The sequence below is a fragment of the Podarcis bocagei genome (genome assembly GCF_964188305.1).
Source record: "Podarcis bocagei genome assembly, chromosome: 13".
NCBI lineage: Eukaryota > Metazoa > Chordata > Lepidosauria > Squamata > Lacertidae > Podarcis > Podarcis bocagei.
The window spans coordinates 37583173-37605557 of NC_138138.1; the positions used below are offsets into that span (position 1 = coordinate 37583173).

Consider the following 22385-nt stretch of genomic DNA (forward strand, 5'->3'; position numbering starts at 1 on the left):
TTCCGCGATTCTCTTCGTCTAGCGGTTTTTTCGTCTTGCGAAGCAACCCTATTAGCGGATTAGCGCTATTAGCAGTTTAGCGGCTATTAAAGGCTTAGCGGATTAGCGGCTAAAAGGCTATTAGCAGCTTAGCGGCTTAGAAAAAGGGGGAGGAGCAAAAAAAATCACAAGACTCGCAAGACGTTTTCGTCTTGCGAAGCAAGCCCATAGGGAAATTCGTCTTGCGAAGCGCATTGAAAAACGGAAAACCCTTTCGTCTAGCGGGTTTTTCGTCTTGCGAGGCATTCGTCTTGCGGGGCACCACTGTATTATTATGTAAAGAACCTGTTGCAGAACACACCTATATTTAAGCACTGGTCTGGAGGGGCCCATAGTGACTATGAGACAGAAAGCAGGAGAAAAGGTGCTGTTGGATCTTGGTTGTTCAGAGCAGTTGACCAAAGGGTGTGTGTGTGTGTCTGCTTGTGAAATTCCCCTGATTTTGCTTCTCTCCGCTTCCAGATGAGAAGAATGGGCAGCAGTCCCGCTTGCCAGGCACTCCAACCCGCAGCTGCCAACCGTCTCGGCGCTCCGAATCCGACGTCTCGTCCGAACACCATCGACGCGGCTCCAAGGACAAGAAGCTCGTCTCGTCCAACGGGACTCAAGTCCAGCAACCACCACCCCCGTCTCCACAGCAGCCGTGACGTCTGGGGCAGGGGGGCAGCCTGAGGGCGGCTAGGGGGAAGAGCAGCCAAAGGAAGCCCACTCCACGCCCCTGGAAATAGCTGGCAGCCGCTCCAGATGGACAGGAGGAGCCAACGAACCTGGACGGATGGGTAAAAGGCCCTGCACCAGAGACGCAGGCAGGGGCGGGGCAGGGCGGGGCGGGGGTTTGGTCCAAGTTTTAACAACTCCGTCTCACCCCACCCCCTGGGGCGGAAAGTCGCCATCTTGGGAGCGGCCCATACTGTGAACTTGTAAATAGTTAACAACAACAACAACAACAACAGAAAACAAATCTACAAAAGAACCGAAGGGAAAGAAAAGAACAAATTATGGAGACAAAAAGAAAGGATGGTGGACTGGAAAAAAAGAAAAGAAAACAAACAGAGGGGGGAAAGAAGAGGTGGAGCAAACCGGGCAGGAGCCGGTGGGGTTTGGGGTGGGGGTTTAATCCTATCCTTTTGGTTGGGGGTGGGAGTGGGAGGGAATTTGGGTGTCTTTATTTACTTGAGCCCTTTTCACAGACTCCCTCCTGATTTCTGTTTTGGTTCTTTCCACAAGACATTCTCTTTCTCCTGCTTTTCCTTCTGTGGCCTCAGAAATAGTACACGCCCCCTCCCCCCGTATTCACAGGTTCATGGCGACAGTGACTAAAATCAGGAGACAGAACTAGTAGCAGAATTTTGGTTGTTGGTTTGTTTGTTTTTTAACAATCAAGCGGAATATACATTTTATGAAATGGATAAATAAAATTGGTTGTCGCAGGAGAGAAAGTCAAAAACGTTTCCCTTCTGTTCCAACTTCTCTTTTAGTTTTCCTTCTCTGAGAAACTTAATTACGCTAAAGTAAGGAAAGCATTATCGCCAGTTGGCGTAAAGCTTAAACATTCATTGAAACAATGTTCAAAAAACAAAGTTTGAAAAATGCCCCCCCCGCCCCAAATCTGAATTTTTGAATATATATAAGATTTTTTGGAGTGGGTGGGTGTGGTTGTAACTATTAAAGCAGTTTACTGAGAACTTTGCAAATTTACACAAAGGAGCAATTTGAAAAATGCATTTAAAGCCAAAAATAACTTTGAAAGCTCTGACAATGTCAGCAATCCATTTTTAACAAATTGCTACTTTTTTAAAAAAAAGGGGTGTTTGCTCACCCACCAGGAATAGTCAACATTCCCAAATTACCATTCTTCGTGTTTTTAAAATATAGCCAGGGCTTTGTTTCTAGAAAAATAGGTGCCAGTACTCAGCATGAGTTGTTATATTAAGTGCCACACTTTTTAACAATAACAAAAAGAGGCACTGGTACTGCATACCCCCGAGTACCCCCTGAAGAAGTCAGAGCACAGCTTACGGCACAGTGTGACTGCTTGCATTTTCCATTCCCATCCCTAACTTTTTATTCCGACTAAGTGACAAAAGTATCAGACTTATGCAACCACTCATTACAGTCACTGCTGGAAGGATCTTCATGATTCCTTCATAGACAGCGCAGTATGAGAGCAGGCTTCAGCAAGAGCTGCAGAGGAGAGAATGGAATAGGCAGCGGCACTGACTTTGTTAGCTTAAAAAACAAACACTACCAGAAAGCCTTCAGTTTCCAACGTTAGAAATATCATAGCTCGAAATAGAAAAAGGTGTCTAGAACAAACCAGGATCAGATTTGAATAGATGTCTCTCACTCCTTTCAAATACATGTTCTTGTTTTATGCAGGAAATTTTATCAAAGCCATTTGGGCTACTCCTGTGTTTCTAAAAAGAAAAAAAGAGGGGCACAGATGAGTAAAGAATACCCTCTACTATCTCTTCCTGCTTTGCTTATCACCCTACATTAGGCTCCCCTTTCAGTATTTTCAAAAGCTCATCTATAAAATTTCCAAGGATATAATTGAGGCCTAGCTTCTGTCTCGTGTAATTTTAGCAACCCTGCCAGAACTCCGGGTGGGTACATGACTCCCCCCCCCCCGCTCCTTTTCCCTAAAGCTGGGCACCCATATGCACAAGGCACTATGAGGAGGGGGGGCAGACGGAGGGGAGAGGCTTTCAGAACATGCTGCGGTCTTGACAGAAGACAGAGGGACCCCAGAGTCAACAGGCCAAGGACCTTAATGGAGGCATACGGACGTCAACTGGAGTGGCGTCAAGAGGCAGGATTCCTTTCTGGACCATGAATGGCATTCGCAAGAGTGCGGAGGGTGGGAGCTGCAACATTGGGAGTCAATGGGCATCCATCGATAGGGCGAAGGGAGTCCAGGTTGGGTGACAGTGCAATAGGGTGGTGATGGTGGATTTTGAAAAAAGCAGTCCTGCTCCTATCCATTCCTCCTCCATCCCCCCCATCCTGCTCTGGGCGGCTCTCTCCTCTCAGCTGGGGGGGGGGGGAATGTGGGTGATGGCGCATGCGGGCGTGCAAATGGGCAGGAGACAACTATGTAACCTCCCCCCGCCACCCTCCTCCGTATCTGCCCATCCTCTCTCCTTTTGTGAATCCAACCTTATCTTTCGCGCACACACAACAACCCCACAGCCCATCTTCTCCCCACCCTTCTCTCTGGCTGTTCAACACCCCCACCCAAGCCTTTCATCTCTGGGGGTCTAATTATTGCTCAGAAGAAAAAAATACAAACAGTCACTCAAATGTTTCCCTGCTGCTGAGACTTACCACGTGTTATTTCTGCCCAAGCTTCCGGGGGATTGCGGCCCTTTTGGCTTCCAGCTGGAAGGTGATGAGGTGGGGTTGTGAGAGGGAAGAGAAAGGGATCCATTGTTGTTTTTTAGGGGTGATGGCTCTGGTTAGGTCAAGGGTGCATCTTCACAGGGCTTTCACATGTGGAATGATACTGGATGGTGCAAGGGTAAGGTGGCCTTTGCACACGCACATATCCCCCAAAAGGGAGGTTAAGAGTTGGTGAAACACCAAACATTTACATCACATGGCTTCCCTTCGAAGAATCCTGGGGGCTATAGTTTGCCCCCCTGAGCTGCTGTTCCCAGCACCCATAACGACAGTTCCTAGAATTCTTTGGGGGAAGTCATGTGCTTTAAACGAATGATGCGTAAACAGCCGAAGCCATCCCTGGGGCCATCAGCAGGCCTATTCAAATCAGATGGGTTTCCACATTGGCTGTTTACGCATTGGCATGGAGATGCTGGTTGTGTAAACAGAGACTGTGGCTCCTGGAAATGATGCCTGCAGTGTGTTTTGTGAGTGGGCTCAGGACTCTGTGGGTATGCGAGTGTGGGATGAGAGCTCTGCATAAATGAGAGCATGCCGGTTGTGTGAATAAATGCGGACAGAAGTGTGGCTGGTGGGGAACACGAGGATAGGTGCTGTCCATTTGGCAGAGAATGGATGCTTAGCGCACAGTATGCCAAAAAGTGGCTAGATGGTGGTCAGTGTGTATGAACCTACGTGCAAACAGGGCGGAGAGAGGGGAGCACCTGATTCATGTGTTACTGCAAAGTGGCAGGGGGTGCTTCCATTTGGTTCTGGTAACATGCAAGTAAAGGAGCCCCCAGGCTATGCAAAGGTTCTCAGGGAAGGGCAATCCTAGCACAGGAAGCAACACAGAAAGAAAACATCAGAAAGAGTTCCCAGAGCAAACGGGCTTTGTGTATCCCATGTATAGCAGGGGTGGGATTGTTGAATGACTTCTCTCTGTCCATTGGGCCATGCTTATTGAAGCCAATAGGAGGGGCCAGCAGACTGGGTGCTGCCCGTGCAGGTGGACCATGGTGCATGAGAAAATGGGAGTGTAGGAGCACGTGTATGAGAGAAAATGGCAATTTTGCACTTTTCCAGCTCCCCTTGGATTTTGAGCTGCTTCCCAATGAAACACAAGTCTTCTCTTCCATTGTGGCACATCTTGAGTACAAGAATCTGCTATGTGTCTTTAGATCAAATCTAGAAATCCTACCCTTTCAACCCCAAGTCCCATTAGCCTTCTGAGGAATCTTGCCAGTGGTCTTCAGCTCATTTAAACACCGCACATAAATTGGCTGGAATTGTATTAAGCCTGCCACGCCAGCTCTGATTTTAGGGCAAATAAATAAGCGCTTCCATGGCTATCTACCCAGAACTTCCACTTTATTAACTGTCCTTTCTTAGGAAAGGAAAGAAATTAGACTGGAGGTTCAGTTTGTAGCTATAAAGTAGGGATAACGTTCACTTTAACCTCAAGGCAGGAGTCTAGCAAGGGATAAAGAAGAATAGTTTTTTTGCTTTTGTTTAAAAAGAGTTTCTCACATTAGGTTAGAAGGACCTACTTTTCCAGTTGTGGAAGAATGGATTGAGCAATGCTCCATTGGGAACATAAAAAAGGAAGGCAAGACTTCAGTATTCATCTGTATAATAGGATAATACAACACCTTTCCTAACAGGAGAGCAAAGGTGCCCACTTTTCCATCAGAGGAAGGACACACACAGTTGTTGATACTGCCAGAGCATGATGAAAAAACCTGGATCCACACACATGAGTGACTGGAGAGGTGTGTGAGAGCTTTAAGGAGCTGGACCTAGTCTTTCTGGCACAATATCATCTTATCCACCCACCCAACAGCTTCGGAAACGAACAATTCATCTGTGTGTGTGTAGAGGCTGTGGTTGAAAGACACAACCACCGTGTCGGGATACTGTTTAAACTGGTGTAAGAATATGTGCCTAAGCAACTCACACAGTTTGACCAGACCGTTGACTGTGGCAGCAAGATTCGTTGCACCAAAGCAGGCTGTGGAGGAGGTAGTTGGGGGTTTTTTTGGTCTCGCTGTCTTCCCCTCCCATATATTACTGTGGAGGGAAGCATAGGAGAAAACGGCTCCTCACAGCCATCTGTGCTGCAAAGAGTTACTAGGCCCATCCACGCGACAGAGAAAACAAGGCCTGGGCACATCAGCCAATGGCGGGTGCTGATGTGTGCGTGACACAAAGATGGGCCTAGGACCCTTCTAGATCACTGGTTTTCATATACAGCGGTGTGGAGATGGGTAAGATGAAGAACTGGCAGTGGCAGGGATTTTGCAGCCACCAGTGGGAGGATGCAGAAAATAAAACAGGACACTTTTAAAATACTGGTTTGCAAAGGAGATGGTTGGTGGGTCCTTTTGCGAGGGGAGGCAAAGACCTGCCCCTACTCAGCAGAAGGCGGTGGCTAAATGTTACGAAGAGCACCAAGGAGATTTGTCTGAGATGAGTGACAAGTCAGGGAGACTCTCCAAAATGGCCAAGAAACCCTGACTGTAGGCAGTCCCACAAGGGAGTCCCACACCCCAGCAGAAAAGCTGGGAACTACTTCACTCGCCATCAGAGGACATGGCAGGGCATAATCCGGTCCACTGGAAAAGGACTCCAACTGTGTGGAAAGTTTTGCAGAGACCCCTTCTTCCCCCCATGTCCATAGGAGGTATCAGAGAGGGAGAGTCTGCGTTGATGTCTGCATGTCTTGAGCTGCTTGGTCTGCCCGCTGGTGATAGACGTGAACTGAGCAGGTCCCCATGTGCCAGAAATCCACGGCAAAGAGCCCAAAGAGAAGGAAGAGGACCATGGCCAGGGCCCATTCGCAGTAGGCCGACTCAGAATGCAGCTTCAGGAAAAAGAGCACAATCGCTGGGATTAAAGGAGTCAAGGAGAAATGAGCCGGTGCATCTGTTATTCCCAAAAGAGATATAGGTTGCACACACACACCATGCATTTAAAGCATGTAGCTTCCTCCACAGAATCCTGGGAACAATAGTTTACCCTTCACAGAGCCACAATTCCCAACACCCTTAAACTACAGTTCCCAGGTCTTTTATTATTATTATTAAGGGGTAGAATGTGCTTTAAATGCACGGTGTATATGCAGCCCTAGGCAAGACTGAGGAGAGGCCAGACCTAGTTCCACTTTGTTTTTGGATGTGGGGCAGGACTCTTTCACAAGATGCATTTGGTAGGCCGCAGCCTCCTTAACGGCCACTGTTACCAGCTCGAGAGGGAAAACTGGCAAGCAAGCAGTGACAACAGCAGGAGATGTTGCTGCTTCCAATTTGGCCGTCCCCCTTGGGCCAGTGGGTGGGTGAGCAAACAAACAGGCAACAACAGAGCTAGCAAACTGCTGCCAGTGGTGTCTGCTCCGTCCCCTCATGCCAGGCTAAGGGCATTTGCCTGGCCATGCCAACTCCTGGCACGGGCCTCAGAAAAGTCCCAGGTTCTGGGCTGCCTGGGCTCCTAATGAATACTAAGAACATTTTTAAAATAAATTCTTCGGGACCACTTGAAGCCAGTCCCTAAGGATACGAGTGAGTGTGTTTCCAGTTCTGTATAGCACATCAAAGAAAATCCATTTGAGGCCAAACAACAACTTGGTGCAAGAGATAATAGATGTGAAACTGTGCCCTTCAACCTCCCAATCACACTATCTATCAACTAACCCCAAGCTGCTTCATGTTGATAATAATGTAGATAATACCTGCCTCTTCCCTTAGAACACAGGAAGTTGCCTTATTCTGAGTCAGACCAATGGTCCATCCAAGCTAGTAATGTCTACACAGTCTGGCAGCAGCTCTCCAGGATTTTAGGCAGGGAATCTCTCCCAGCCCTACCTGGAGATGCTGAGAGACTTGAACCCGGGACCTTTTGCATGCAAAGCAGATGCTCTGCCGCTGATCTATGGATCCTTATAAAAGCCCTCCGCGTACTCCGCAATTTCCCCTCCTGCATCTTTAAAGACAACGCTCTAGTTCAGGATACTGGCAATGAGAAAGGCAGAACCACAGAAGCTGAGGGAGAATCTGAGGGGCCCGATCCACCATCCTCCGTGCCTCGGCTTCACTCGGTTGGTCAGGAATGTTTGGACCCAGAAATAAAGGATGCCCACCACAAAAGCCAAGAAGGCTCCAACTAAATGGGTTTCTATCTGGTTTTTTTCCTGTAGGGGAAAGAGAACAGAGAAAATCAACAGAGAAAATCCCACCCCACCAAGGCCATTTCATGTTCTAGTTCGTCGAAATCCTTTTCAATGAAATTCACAAGCCCCAATTTTAAGACAAACCACGTCCCCATCGCCTTTTTAAAGTGTGTAGAGATGTTTGGGAAACATCCTAGACCCCCCCCCAAATACCCCACAATCTTCTGCATCCCCAGCAAAGGTGAGATGGGTGGGCCTCTTCTGACCACCCCTGTCATTTAAGGACCATCCCTACTGAGACCTCCTCCTCTTCATTTTTGGTAAGGCTTGTCAACCCCCCTCCCCATCTGCAGCAGCTTACCTGGAAATTGCCCACAATAGACGACCCGAGGGCACAGAGTAGGCCGAAAATGAGCCCAACTAGATTTAAACGGGAACGACAGCCATAATCCCGCACCTGTTGGTATTTCAGAAAGCAGATCACCGCGCCTGGAAGAGATGTCAGTTATTGAGGCTGATAAGATCCATCCTTTCATTTGCTGTCCCAGAGCCACCACATGGTCCATACATGTCACTGAGAGGCAGACTCTAGAGTAGAATACAGCCTTTCCCTCCATAAATTTGCCTAATATTCTTTTAAAGCCATTCAAACTGGTGTCCTATTATTACATACTGCGGTAGCAAATTTCATATTTCAACTATGTGCTGGGAGAGAAGTTACCTTATTTTCTTTCATCTGCCCTGAATCCTCAAAAACCCTTTGGGAGAGGGAAGAAAGCATCTCTCAATCCGCTTTTTCCAATGATAATAATTCTGTACACCTGTATCATATCCACCACGCTTGCCTTTCTTCTAGACTAAAAAGTCTCAACCTTTCCTCATGATTCAGTTGCTCCAATCCCACTGTTATTTTGATCGTAGAAGAAGAGTTTGGATTTGATATCTGGCTTTATCACTACCCGTCACATTCTCCTTTCCCTTCCTCCCCCACAACAAACACTCTGTGAGGTGAGTGGGGCTGAGAGACTTCAAAGAAGTGTGACTGGCCCAAGGTCACCCAGCAGCTGCATGTGGAGGAGCGGAGACACGAACCCAGTTCCCCAGATTGCAAGACTACCGCTCTTAACCACTACATAACACCTGGCTCCTTTGCCAGGACTACAATATCCTGTTTAAGGTGCATCTTCCGAAGTGTCGTTGCAGCACAGATTTGTTGAAAGTGCTTACAGGCCTGGTGGTTTTCTTTTCAACTCCTTCCCCAATGAATCCCTAACACGGCATTCGTTCCCCTCCACACATGCACCTGCTGCACCGACACCATCCTAACTGGGCATCCTCCACAGACAGAAATATGGACAGTTATTGACCAGAGCTAAGAATTAAAATGGGAGAGGAATGAACCTCAGGCTCAGGGGACAAACGTGACCCTCCTCATCTCTATCTGACTCTCAAGAGTCTCCTCAGGCCACACTCCCTCCCCAGCCCCTCACAGGCTTGGCTTTGCATCTTCCTTGAGTGCTTTTGCTAGGAGGCATCCTTGCACTCCGACAATGCCTCTTGGATGGAGCATAGAGAGGCGTGTGTGTGTGAATCTCTGTAGAAACCAGCCTACTGTACCAAAGGTAAAATTTGCATTAGTTGCTCCACCCACTTTTGCCCCTGGCCCCACACACCACTGGCAAGTGGCCCCTGGAAGGTTGCCCAGAAAGGCATGTGGCCCTTGACCAGGAAAATGTTCCCTGCCCCTGAACTAAAAGGTGAGGGCTATCCCTGATTAAATATGGACCACTGAAGGCACATGGTAGCAAAAGGAAAGAGACCAAGAGAGATAGGGCTTACCTAGAAAAGCTCCTAGATTAAGAACTTGACCAAAGACACAGCTCTGGGGTGGGGAGGAGCCACATGTGCTGGAGGAAGACAAGGGGGGGGGGAATTCATACAGATTGCAGCTGAGTTTAGAAGTTGGCCCCTTAGACTCCCCCCAATAGAAGCAATTCAGCACACAGAAACAGCCCTAGTTCATTTGTCCTCCTCAGCTAGTGTGGTGGGACCCACAACTGGATTGCAGCCTCATCCAAAGTGGGTCACAGCGCAGCTGCACTGCTACCATCCATATACAGGATAGAGTATAAAATAAAAGAGAGAGAAATTGGTCTCCAGGTGTGTGTTTGGGGTAAAGGGGAGTCCTAGGGCTGAAAATGATGCACACCGATTGCTGGGTAGTCTAGTTAGGCCTGGATGGGGCAATATTCCATCCTTCTTCTCTAGGCTGGTCCAGGCCCTCTTGCTGCCTGAAGTGAAGGACACAGTGGCACATCCTCCCCATCACACACCCCAAAGCCATTTTGGATGGGTCTGATGGAAGTCGTAGACCGGAAGATCTGGAGAACATCATGTTGGCTATGGCCCGCCTGTTCCACAAGGCTTGAGGCTGTCACTCAAAAGGGTTCTCTTCAATACAGAGAATACGGTAACTTGACTTCCTGAAAAGATGGAAGCTAGAGAAGGGTGGGTTTTTTTGAGGGGGGGGGGGTTGGAAGACTTTCTCAGAAACCCAGTCAAGCCATACCTGATATATGGAAAAGCTTCTGTGATGTTTACAGATCCATTTGCAACAGCCATGGCATACCTGAAAAGGGGGTGGGGGTGGAATCTCATTAATTGGATGGATTTGCCAGACTAACGCTTGTTTTTCAAATTCTTCCCAATAAGTTTAAAGTATACTCTGTCACACACTTAGTCCCTGTTTTTTTATTTTTGAATAATATTATATCACTACACTTTGTAGCCAAGATTGTTCTTCATCAAACAAACTTGCCTGTCAAGAAAAAAAAAAGAAAAGTGGGGGGGGGGGAGCAGGGAAATGGCATATGAAGGAGAAAAGGGACAGCAAAACAACAACAAATCTCTAAAGTACTGTACAGTGAATAGATTAAAATATAAACATGTACATTGTCATTCCAAACATGTAAAAACAAAGCCCACCTCTCAATAAATTTCCTTCCTTTATTATTATGTATTGCATTTCTCTACTATAACTGATTGGTTAGGGAAACCTGGTAAACTATCTTAATGATAAAGCTTACACAATTGCTCACTACACACACACACACACACACACACACACACACACACACACGGTGCCTCCAGACTGTCTCTGCTTTAAGGTGGGATTTCATCCAAAGTGGCAAATTCTGGTTGCACAATTATAGTCACACAACAAACCTGCTCCACTACCCCCCAAAGATGGGCCTTTTTGCAATAAGGAAAGTGGGTGAGGTCCCTTCCTTTGAAGCAACATCATCTAACCTCCAAATGAGTGCTTGTTAAATAGCCAACATCCTCTCATCTCCCTGCAAACAAATCAGAGCGAACGCCCAGTTCACCTGAAAGTGCCCCAGAGTTCATGGGGCAGTTTCCTTGCAAAGAGAGAATCCTGGAGGCTTGTGGGTGGTTGCTGTTTTAGTGTGCAAAACAGAGGGAGAGAGACAGCTACGGAGCTAGCCTTCAAGCACCTGGGAGTAGAGGGAAGCAGTAGACCTGGCAGTGCCGCAATAGAAATTAAAGGCTGCCCACCCTAACTACACCTCTGCACATTTTGTCCTGTGGCACAAAGTACAAGTGCTGCCAAATCAATGGCTACTAGCCATGGCAGCTCTGCTCTGTCTCTGTGGCCAGAGGCAGTAATGCTTCTGAATACCAGCTGCTGGAAGCCACAGGAGGGGAGAGGGTTTTTGTGCTCAGCTCCTGCTAGATGCCCTGCTTCCCATGGGCATCTGCTTGGCCCCTGGGAAAACAGGATGTTGGACTAAATGGACCACTGGCTCGTCATATGATCTTAGCAACACCTGCACACCAGATGAAATTGAGCCAGCTAACCTAGTTGGCAGGCATTTGTTACGAATAGAGGACTTTAAAAACAGCACCACCACAGAGGTCCAGATCCTTTGCATACGGTGACCAAGCTGGCTCACGAAAGGTTAGCGAGCTAGGTGTGTGTGTCACTGTACGGTTGCCAGCTTGCAAAAGAAGAGGAAAGAGAAAGCCCTTGTCCCTTTAAAATAGGTATTTGGCGTGCAGATCTCAGCAAGCGAAGCGCCTTTGCGGTGAGCTGCAATCCGCTGCCAATTGCTGCAGATCAAAATGCTGTTAAAGGGGTGAGTTCCACGTTGGCACCCTGCTCTGTTTGAACAAAGTCCCCTTTTCCACTAGGAATTTGACCTGCAGGCAGGGGAAAACTTTGCTGGGTTGTAATTATCTCGTATTGCAAAAAAGAACGCAAGAAAACTGTCTTGCGTCAGGCCCAACTATTTATCCGTCATCTGTATTAGATACTGACGGCAAATCTCCAGGATCTCAAAGAGAGGCCGTTTCTATCACCTGTGACCTGATCCTTTCACCTGGACCCGCCAGCGACGGAACACTGAAGCCTAGCTCAGGGACAAAGCTACTGCCTCGTATGCAGAAGTTCCCAGGTTCAATCCCCGGTGCCTCCAGGTAGGGCTGGGAGAGATCCTCCATCGGTGACATTTAAGAAGCACTGCTAGTCACTGCAGACAATCCTGCACTGGATGGACTCAGTACAGTGGTACCTCGGGTTAAGTACTTAAATCGTTCTGGAGGTCCATTCTTAACCTGAAACTGTTCTTAACCTGAAGCACCACTTTAACTAATGGGGCCTCCTGCTGCCGCCGCGCCGCCAGAACACAATTTCTATTCTCATCCTGAAGCAAAGTTCTTAATCTGAAGCACTATTTCTGGGTTAGCGGAGTCTGTAACCTGAAGCGTATGTAACCCAAGGTACCACTGTATAAGGCAGCTTCTTAAATTCAGATGTTTTACCATTGAGCCACGCTCTCCCTATACCAGATTGGAGTTGACATGATCCCATTTCCCAAAATCCAGCTCTATCACTGCTGGGCTTAAAGCAAGCACACAAATACACTCACACCCCACATCCCACCTGAGAGTCAACCCACTCCGCTTTGCTTATTGTTACTCACACAACCCAGAAGCCGACAATACCTCCTACAGCTAGGAGTACAGGAAGGAGAGCCCAGAGCCACATGGTGGCGGAAGACCTAAAGGCAAAAAATATAAGGAAACCATCAAGAACAGCCTGAGATTCTTGGGTTCTTTGGGAACAAGGTGGGATAAAGCTGAAGGAAGCCTGGGGAGGAGACCAAATCCCTGGACTCTAGGGACCCATTGTGACTTGGTGGGCTTGAAAGAGCAGCAAGGCTGAATCCTAAAATTTCGGGGGTTTGGGAAGTAGGTTAGGTCACAGCAAGCCAGGATTCCTGGGTTCTCTGGCTAAGCCCTTGATAACTGGAAAACTCTGCTACGTCCAAGGGGCCTTATTGCTCCTCACTGCCTTGCTCTGCGCTACAGGAATTAAAACAAACAACAACACTAGAAAGACTTCTGCTAATGGTATACTAATAAACTTCCCCCGCCACGCCCCTCACTCAGCCACCACCCAGCAGGGCTGAGCTCCTGCCAGTAATCAAAGCAAAAGATTTTAAAGCAAAAGTCCATGGGAAGTTGGGGAAATGTCCTGAAATCAGAGCAACACCCTAGCTACATCATCACTTGGAGACTGGCATAGCCCTTGCTGCAAATTATACTGCGCAGCAGCAACCAGGGGCTTCCTTGTGGGGCTTCCGAGCAGGGAGTTTGAAAATCAAGGTTTTTTGTTTCTGTTTCCCTTCTGAGTCTTCAGGAATATCGCGGGATTCCTTACCCAGAAATTATCTGCTAGCTGCGTCCTTTTTTCTTCGCTCAGGAGCACGTCTTTCTCCCTAGCAGGTAGCAAGGTTAGTGTGCCAGCGATCCTTCCAATAAACCTGTCCCAACTCCATCTCTGGGACGGGGCAAAGGGCACTGTGAGGGCGCTATCTGCCTGTGACTTTTGTCCCCAAGGCGTGCCATTCTGCTGCCACACAGATGGCACTTGGAGAAAGAGGGACCACTCTGCGGCGTGACGCAGTTTATCAGTGCAACATGTGCTTTTCTAATGGAGAACGACTGTTACTGGGTTCCTTACGAGGGATCGCTCCAGACTGGCATTTTTCGGCGTGGATCTCTTTGGAAGCATGCCAGTGACACAATAATAGTGCATCAATGGTGGAATAATACTGGACTGTCCACACACACACGGCTCCACCGTATCAGTTGTGATGCTCCATCAATGTTACCACATTTATTGCCACCTGCAGAGACGCTCTTGCACTATAGCGCCACAAAAGTGAGAGAACGAGAACTGCGGAACATTTGCATTGGTCTTGAAAGGCTGCAGGATTTCAACAGGAAGTTATGGGATGCGTGCTGCTAGGAAGTGAAGCAGTATGCCCTCCCTGAAACTTCTGCGAGTGCAAGTATTATTGAAAGCAGTATCATGCATAACTGCCATGCTGAACACAAATTATCATGGATGCACAGTAAAAAAAAGGTAGTCAGGCAGGGAGAGGGAGGGAAAGGAGATCTGGGAGTACAGTGGTACCTTGGGTTAAGAACTTAATTTGTTCCGGAGGTCCGTTCTTAACTTGAAACTGTTCTTAACCTGAGGTACCACTTTAGCTAATGGGGCCTCCCACTGCCACCGCACAATTTCTGTTCTCATCCTGAAGCAAAGTTCTTAACTCGAGGTACTATTTCTGGGTTAGCGGAGTCTGTAACCTGAAGCGTATGTAACCTGAAGCGTATGTAACCTGAGGTACCACTGTATAGGATTAGAGGAGTGAATTTGTGGGAACCAGGAAGGAAGACTGCTGGGTTATGGCGAGGTTACCAGGAGCCGGAATAGGTCAGCATATCCAGAGTAACATTCTGGAAGTGGTGTCTTGAAATAAGAGAAGAGAGCATCACGTTCTGTACCTCTGGCAGTAAAAAGTTTTGGGATGTACCTATTGCTGCAGCAGCATAAGTTCTGCTGCCACCAACGCAGCTGTGTCTAATATTAGTCTGCCGGCTGCAAGGTAAGTTCACCTGTTGCCGATGTAGCTTACCTGAGTTGCGAGAAGTTCTTTGGCAAGTTTCTAGGGACCTTGACCTGACGAAGCTGGAAGAGGGCTCGTGGAAGTCCTTGGCAGGCTGTCCAGGGCACGCAGGTATCGCAAGGCATTTTATGACCTGAGGATGAAAAGAAAAAGTTGCCGGTTGCCCTATTTTATAACCTGTGAAGTGAACCTCTGTTTAGCCTGTGAACAGTGGGCTACAGTGATTTGTGTGACACCATGGGGAGGGTTCCCTTGCATGCAAAAGTGGTGGAATCTGCTATTGTAAGGTGTAGGGGTGGCTGCTGAACCGGACAGTGTTAAAAGGGGATTGGAATTGTAGAGTTGGAAGGGACCCCAAGGGTCATGTAGTCCAACCCTCTGCAACGCAGGAATCTCATCTCAAGCATCCATGACAGGTAGTTCTTTCTGCCTAGATGCAGAAGCTCCCTATTGAAATTCATTTTGCTTGTTTGGATCCCAGTTCTCCAATCCGTTAAGATCATCTTGAATCCAGATTCTGTCTTCTGTGGCATTAGCTACCCATCCCAGTTTGGTGCCATCTGCAAAGGGCTCATCCATACTTACATTTGCTTTGCAGTTTCTAGGCACAAGTCCGCATTTTCCAGATCCATGTCCTGGTTTGTTGTTGTTGTTGTCCTGGCGCTTTAACGCAGGAATATCCACGTTTTACTGCTGAATGGCAGTCCGCAGAAAACCCATATGGCTAGATGTGATTCCTCCAGCACTGGGATTCATGTGTGGGAGAGTTGCTCATGTCCCGCCCACATGACTCTCGTAGGCATCTGATTGGCCACCATGAAAGCAGGACGCCCGGTTTGGGCCACATTTACACCACACATTTAAAGCACTATGATACCCCTTTAAATAGTCATGGCTTCCTCACCCAAAGCATCCTGGGAAATAAATTTTGTTAAGGGTGCTGCTGAGAGTTGTTAGGAGACCCTTGTTCCCCATACAGAGCTACCATTCCCAGAGCCCCTGTAAATTGACTGATTAATTGACTGTTAAACCACTCTGAGAATGGAGGGACGACTAGCAGAGCCGGAACGTGAACAGTTACACAAAGGTAAGCGTTTCCTCCATTTCTCTGCTCACTTTTTGCCTGTCCTTCTGGGAAGGGCATTTACAAGACGGGCCTGAAAAAAGGTACTCCTGGAGTTGTGGAAATACTAAAAACTCAATGATGGCAGACAAAGCGAAGAAGGAAAGGATTGCAGTTTTCTCCCCCCCAGCCCCCAACTGAAAGTTTGAATGTTTAGCTCAAGACAATAATAATTGTATAGATTGATTCCTCTGAAAGAAAGATAATAGTTGGAGAGACCTAACAGAGACACACAGCAGGGGAGGCTGCCTTTGCAAGGATCGATGCCGAGATGGAAGATGCGCCGAATGATTCTGTACGTGGGCATTTTTTGCTTTGTTGTCGGAGAAGGTGGGTAGATGAGTCACTGAGCAAATTGACAAAATTGCAAACGTAGTTTCTGTTAACAGAGGCTGAGAGCGACAGAGACAAGAAGCTAAAGGCAACAAAGGAATCTGGATAACTCCCCACCCCCGCACCCCGGCCTTGCTATGTTTGTTTACTTATGGACGTTTCACCAATTGTAGCCCAAAAGAACAATCTGTGAAATGGGTAGAGTTTGGAGCGGAATCGATCGAAACAGGGAAGCAAATGGTTTTTTTCTAAGTTGTATTGGGAGTTAGGAGGTGTCTTTTGTCAGTTCTTCCCCACTAATGCTACATTATTCAGGATTAGACTCATTTCTCCTTAATTAAGAGCACAGTAAAAATGGTCGTTTCTATACTTTATCCTAATCTTTGGCAATTTGGTGTCCTCTAGATTAAATGTGTTTGTGTGTATCCTGCCTTTTCCCCTGACAGGGACTCAAGGTGGCTTACAGGTAAAATTTAGCGTCAAGAGGTTTAACAGGAGAAAAAGATATATAGCAGACACTGGTGAAAGTTGTGTTTAAGCAGGAACACACCACTTTTTGTTTTCTCAAGAGAAGAAGTACACTTTTAAGTTTTGGGGGGCAGAAATCACTTTAAAATCCAGGAGGAAATTCTTTCTACTAGCTTAAAATCTAAAACGGAGAGTTGAGCAGACAGTGTAGCCTTCCTGTTAGAAAAGGCGTAATATTTGTAAAGGTGCAGCTCATTCTTTCACCACTCGATGGAAGCACCTACCACCAAATACTTTTGATCACAAATGCTTGGTTCATAGAGCACCGATTTAATAAAAAAATAAGGCTTGCAAAAGGGCATCTCTGCCAGAAAGATCTGACAGTTGCAACATCTACACAATTCTGGTTCCAGTTGGAGGAGGCGATATGTTCCTCTCCAAACAGCTGTGTAAGGCAGGGTCAGGCAGGGGATACACTGAGATTATTTGCAGTAGATCATCCTGCCTTCTGGTTCCCAGTTGTCTTGACAATAGCAACAGCTAAAATGCCACCCCACCCCCCAAAAAAAAGGTTGCTTAAAAAACATTGAGGGAATGAGATGTTTTGAATTCCATCAGTCCCTGCCAGCTATGGTCAATGATCATGAACTAGCAGCCCAGAGTGGCTGGGAAAACTCAGCCAGATGGGCGGGATATAAATAATAAATTATTATTATTAAAATTATTATTGTCCAACTTCTTCACACAGTGAATAATTAGCTGGGCGGGTGGGAATCCACCCCCCCCCCCCCGCTTAGTGTGAATGCTTGAAGGGCACATCTCACAGATGCGCACTGACCTCATTGAGCTCAGTCCCAACACCCCATTTCACCTGCAGCAGCAGAAGAGAAGCACTTCACCTTCACACAGCGCATAATTAAACTATGGAACTCACTTCCACAGGAGGCAGCGATAACTACTAACTTGGATAGCTTTAAGAGAGGATTGGACAAAATCACGGAGGAGAGGGCTATCAAAGGCTACTGTGAGGACAGGATATGGACCATTCGCCTGTTCCCAAAGGCCCTTCTTATGCTCTTATGTCATCCAAGGACTACTGAAGTGCACCAGGATGGGAAAAGGCTGGTTTAAAAGAGTTTTGGGCTACATTTTGCTGTCCTTGCTGCTTGAGCAAGAACAGGGCAAAAGCAAGAGCAACGTGCCTTGTGTTCTAATACCAACATGTCACCCTGCAATATTTAAGGTACACCCAGTGGACACTCAAAGATCGTGACCTCCCCCCCCCCCCAAAAAAAATTATGGTTCATTAAGGGTACTGGGATGGGACGCGGGTGGTGCTGTGGTCTAAACCACAGAGCCTAGGGCTTGCTGATCAGAAGGTCGGTGGTTCAAATCCCCACAACGGGGTGAGCTCCCCTTGCTCGGTCCCTGCTCCTGCCAACCTAGCAGTTCAAAAGCACAGCAAAGTGCAAGTAGATAAATAGGTACCGCTCCAGCGGGAAGGTAAACGGCGTTTCTGTGCGGTGCTCTGGTTTGCCAGAAGCGGCTTAGTCATGCTGGCCACATGACCCGGAAGCTGTACGCCGGCTCCCTCAGCCAGTAAAGCAAGATGCGCGCCACAGCCCCAGAGTTGGCCACGACTGGACCTAATGGTCAGGGGTCCCTTTACTTTTTAAGGGTACTGGGAATTTTTGGCCCGCGAGGAGGAAACTACAATTCCCAGCTTTCTTTGGGGAGATTTCGTGTGCATAGAATGCACTTTAAATGTGTGGTGTGGATCCACTGGGACCATTGAGCAGTACAGTGGTACCTTGAGTAAAGTACTTCATTCGCTCCGGAGGTCCGTTCTTAACCTGAAGCACCACTTTAGCTAATGGGGCCTCCTGCTGCCGCCGGAGCACGATTTCTGTTCTCATCCTGAAGCAAAGTTCTTAACCTGAAGCACTATTTCTGGGTTAGCGGAGTGTGTAACCTGAAGCGTCTGTAACCTGAAGCGTATGTAACCTGAGGTACCACTGTATAACCTTTCTGATTGCTTCTGGTCCGGGTGGGCCTGGGGGTGAGCCGTTTGCTGAGAATCCTCACTTCAGGAATTTGGAGTCACTAGGTCAGCACGTACTGCTGAGACACTGCCCAGGTCTAAGACTGCCTGTAGCCAACTGGTTTTATTACCCATTTTATGACCCACGGGCAGGACTTATTTTAAGACTGAGTGAAGCCTAGGGACTAAATGGTCAGCTGAGGACCCCCTTTCATTTGAGAGTGTTGTTTTTCTCAAGGTGCGGGCCCCTCCATGTCTGAGGCCTGGAGCATTTGCCCCCATTCAACACACCAGAAGTCCAAATCGCTAGAACGGTGCATTTTATGGCCCAGGAAGCAAATGGCTGTATAACCTGGGGTCAGGGGTCTGCAACTGTATTTATGTTAAAGCAACAACCACCTTTTGGCATCTTAAAAGACTCACATTTTCTATTTTTTTAGGAAAGGAGAAAACTGCCTTATATTGAGTCCATCTAGGTCAGGATCTAACCAGAGATATTTCCAGGCCTGTTTGGAGATACCAAATACTGAAAACTGGGACCTTATGTATGCAAAAGCAAATGCTAGGCTATGGCTGTCCATCTGATTTTGTAGACTGCCGTCAAAGAAAGCTGATGCCATAATGAATTTGTTGCTTTGTGCCTGAAGTCTTCGTTGCTTTTGCTATAAGAGACTAACACACCTAGCCCTCTGGAAATTGTATTTACATTAAGGTTACCAGACGTCCCCATTTCCCCATACAAAATCAATTGAAGTTGAAAAGTGTCCCCGGATTCATTGAAAAAAATCTGGTAACCTTGATTTACATCAGCTTTTAATTCTCCCCCGAACACTGCTCTGTAAAATCCTCCTAATAAAGCTGTCTCTGGCAGTGGCTGGATCAGGTTTTTGTGGCCAAGGCAAGCTCCTCGCAAATGAGTCCCCTTTCCAGAAATGTTATATTCACTTACCTTTGAGTAAGCCCCACAGATTTCAACAGGGCTTCCTTCTGAGTTGTCATTTGTTTCGTTAAAAGCATTTCTGAACCGCCAAACCTTCATCCAGTTTTCTGGGGTAAGACACTTACCCCAAGTGCATTTTTCATGGTACAGATTACACATAAGTAAACCTACAGGGTAGCCCTTCTAGAACATGGTTACAAATTGTCGTCTCCATAACACCCCCAAACTTTAGTCAGTTACCATTTCTTGTTTACTTCTGGAAACAAGCGTAAAATGTCCCAGAAATGCATTGTATTTTGCCATTGCATTACCCTGGCCAGAGTCAGTGGAGGCTTCTCCATTTGGGCAATTGCCCTTGGCCAGCACCTACTCACCTGTGTTCTTACTTCCATCCAGCCCAGGGAGTGGTACTGCTTTCCAGCTTCCTCCTCCTCAGTGCTGCCTTCATAGAATTCAGCAGGAAGGAGGTTTTGGAGGCAAAACTATAATTACTTGGGCCTTTCTGCTATTGGTTCTGGCTCCACCTGCTGTTAACCTCTCCACCTTCTGACCTACCAGTCTCAGCAGGCTCCAGCCACCACTGATTGGTGGACTTCAAACAGTCTTGGCTCTCCCCCCCCCAAAAAAAAAAACATGGGAACTGTGGTTTGTTCAGGGTACTAAAATCGCCAGGAGCCCCCTATTTCTTTCAAAGAACTACAGTTCCCAGAGGAGTTTAACCACCTTCCTAGGGAATTCTGGGAACTAGCTTTGCAAGAGGATGCATGGAGTTCTTTGTCACCAGCTGAGTGGTTAAATACAAGTTGCCAGATAGCAGCTGCTTTGTACATAGAGCCGGAAAAGCTACAAAGGGAACTGTGTTGGGCTGCCCTCTTACATATTGCCCAAAGGGGAGTCATCTAACACTCAGAGAGCGGGGTGGGTTAATTTGTATATTTAGATCATGGGTAGGCAAACTAAGGCCCATGGGCCAGATCCAGCCCAATCGCATTCTAAATCCGACCCGCGGACAGTCCAGGAATCAACATGTTTTTACATGAGTAGAATGTGTCCTTTTATTTAAAATGCATCTCTGGGTTTTATTTGTGGGGCATAGGAATTTGTTCATCCCCCTCCCCAATATAGTCCGGCCCCCCACAAGGTCTGAGGGACAGCGGACCGGCCCCCTGCTGAAAAAGTTTGCTGACCCGATTTAGATGCAGATTTAGAAGAGAGAACTACAATTGAAACAGGTATGTCACACCATAGTTGAGAAGACTGGTCCAGGTGATCTATGCTCCTGCTTAGTCTGCTCTCAAGGTGGTCTCCCTGCTTGTGTCTCTTTACCTTTAAATCAGACTTGGACCAGACCAGCCTCTAAATAAAGGGCTGTCCTATGGAGAGTAGGGGACATGACCATCATGGAGAATGCTCTGCGCTCCCCCTCACCACCCTTTTTTTGACACTGGTTCCATCTTTGTCCCACAGTCTTATTTAAAGGCCTTATTTAAAGATTGTTAGAGTGAAATGCCGGAAGGTGTGCAGCACTGTGCAGAAGTGAGTTATACCTAGATGTGTGTGTGATACATGCATTTCGGCAGGAAGAAAGTCACTCCAGAACTGGTAATACACAGTACAGTGGTACCTCGGGTTAAGAACTTAATTCGTTCTGGAGGTCCATTCTTAACCTGAAAGTGTTCTTAACCTGAGGTACCACTTTAGCTAATGGGGCCTCCCGCTGCTTCTGCTATGCGATTTCTGTTCTCATCCTGAAGCAAAGTTCTTAACCCTAGGTACTACAGTGGTACCTCAGGTTAAGTACTTAAATCGTTCCATAATCCTTCAACTGAGCCACCACACACACCAAGCACCCCTCTAAGGTGCCAAACCTGACATCACCTGTCCTGCCACAGATACCAGGAAGGTGTTACCTGAAACACAATACTCCAGACACAAAACCCATCTCCAATGTGGAATGCAACCCTGCCTGAACAAAGGTGTCAAGGGATGTCTTCCTGACAAAAGGGTATGTAGATATTATCATTGACTTGTGTGAAGGTGAATACTTGAACCATGCATGATTGACAGGGGCATGTCAGAAATCACAGATGCCTAACACCACCCCCTTTCTATGGCATGTTGGTGATGTTCTTATGACGCTGTTAAATATTTTATGGGAAACTTTAGAAAACTTGAAAGCTTCATGGTTCTTGTTCTTCTCTCTGCATGCTTTGAGGGTTTGAACCTTTGTTGAGACAAATAAAGATCAGGCCTCCTGGCTGCTGTTTATTTCTATATTTGCTTGGCTGTGTGTGTACTGCTTGAACCTGACCGATTCAGGAATCCGCAGGAGGAAGTTGGGAAAACGCTTTAAGTATAGTGCATCCCAAGAATTTGACTTTATCAGTGTGCAAAAATTCTGGGCTTCTCTATTAATTTCTATGGGGAGCTCCCTCTTCACGCTAAAGCACAAAAAAAATCATGGCAACCGGAAGCTCTTCTGTACGCCTCTCTTCCGTGGGTAGGCGGAACTTTACGGATCCGATCGTGTTGGGAGGAAGTTGTCTGAGTGACAGCAAAGCGGACCACTAATATTTGCTATTCGACAGGGAAAACGGCAAATAGATCAGGCGGACCAATAGAAAGCGCTAGCATTTTGGCGGGAAATTTCAAATGTCAGGATACTTAATAAGAGACGGTAGAGGGAACATTAGTCCATGGTGCCCCCGCTCCCCAGCAGCTATTAAAACGAAATAAAACAGCGACTGGCACCGTTGCCCCTGGTGTGACGAAGATCCAATAGAAACTGAGGAAGCAGAGAATTGCTGGCGAAGAGCAGTGAATGGCCCAATGGATGCCGGAAATGTGCATGAAGCATTGATAAGCGTCTTATTTGGCCAATGACAAGACAGGTGAGG

General features: G+C 47.3%; 2 protein-coding genes across 14 annotated transcripts in view; one reads left to right on the top strand and one right to left on the bottom strand.

Moving 5' to 3' along the window:
* The window catches only part of BRSK1 (BR serine/threonine kinase 1), a 57825-nt gene extending 54479 nt beyond the window's left edge, over positions 1–3346 (top strand). For all 11 annotated transcript variants that reach the window (XM_081167098.1, XM_081167101.1, XM_081167103.1 and 8 more), the window contains one exon: positions 502–3346. In XM_081167098.1, coding sequence (XP_081023224.1) covers positions 502–686 — 185 coding nt within the window. In that variant the 3' untranslated portion in view covers positions 687–3346. The remainder of the gene's footprint in view (positions 1–501) is intronic.
* Positions 3347–4774: 1428 nt separating this feature from the next.
* TMEM150B (transmembrane protein 150B) lies at positions 4775–22379 on the bottom strand. 3 transcript variants are annotated; one of them, XM_081167158.1, is made up of 8 exons: positions 19863–22379; positions 14593–14716; positions 12589–12666; positions 10155–10214; positions 9425–9492; positions 7947–8074; positions 7429–7606; positions 4775–6306 (listed from the first exon to the last, which is right to left on the bottom strand). In XM_081167158.1, exons 2-8 carry the CDS (start codon positions 14706–14708, stop codon positions 6107–6109), a joined length of 828 nt encoding a protein of 275 aa, XP_081023284.1. In that variant the 5' UTR covers positions 14709–14716; positions 19863–22379; the 3' UTR covers positions 4775–6106. The 3 variants fall into 3 exon arrangements, with proteins under 3 accessions (XP_081023284.1, XP_081023285.1, XP_081023286.1); XM_081167159.1 differs by lacking the exon at positions 19863–22379 and adding an exon at positions 15169–15228; XM_081167160.1 differs by lacking the exons at positions 14593–14716; positions 19863–22379 and adding an exon at positions 13329–13440.
* Between the last annotated feature and the right edge of the window lie 6 nt (positions 22380–22385).

Bases quoted from the DNA above. Each gene is read 5' to 3' on its own strand.
- TMEM150B (XM_081167158.1), bottom strand. From the start codon at position 14,708: ATGCCTTGCGATACCTGCGTGCCCTGGACAGCCTGCCAAGGACTTCCA. The intron at 12,667-14,592 runs GTAAGCTACATC...TTTTGCCTTTAG, and splicing joins AAGAACTTCTCGCAACTCAG to GTCTTCCGCCACCATGTGGC. The intron at 9,493-10,154 runs GTATGGCTTGAC...GTCTTCCTCCAG, and splicing joins GAAGCTTTTCCATATATCAG to CACATGTGGCTCCTCCCCAC.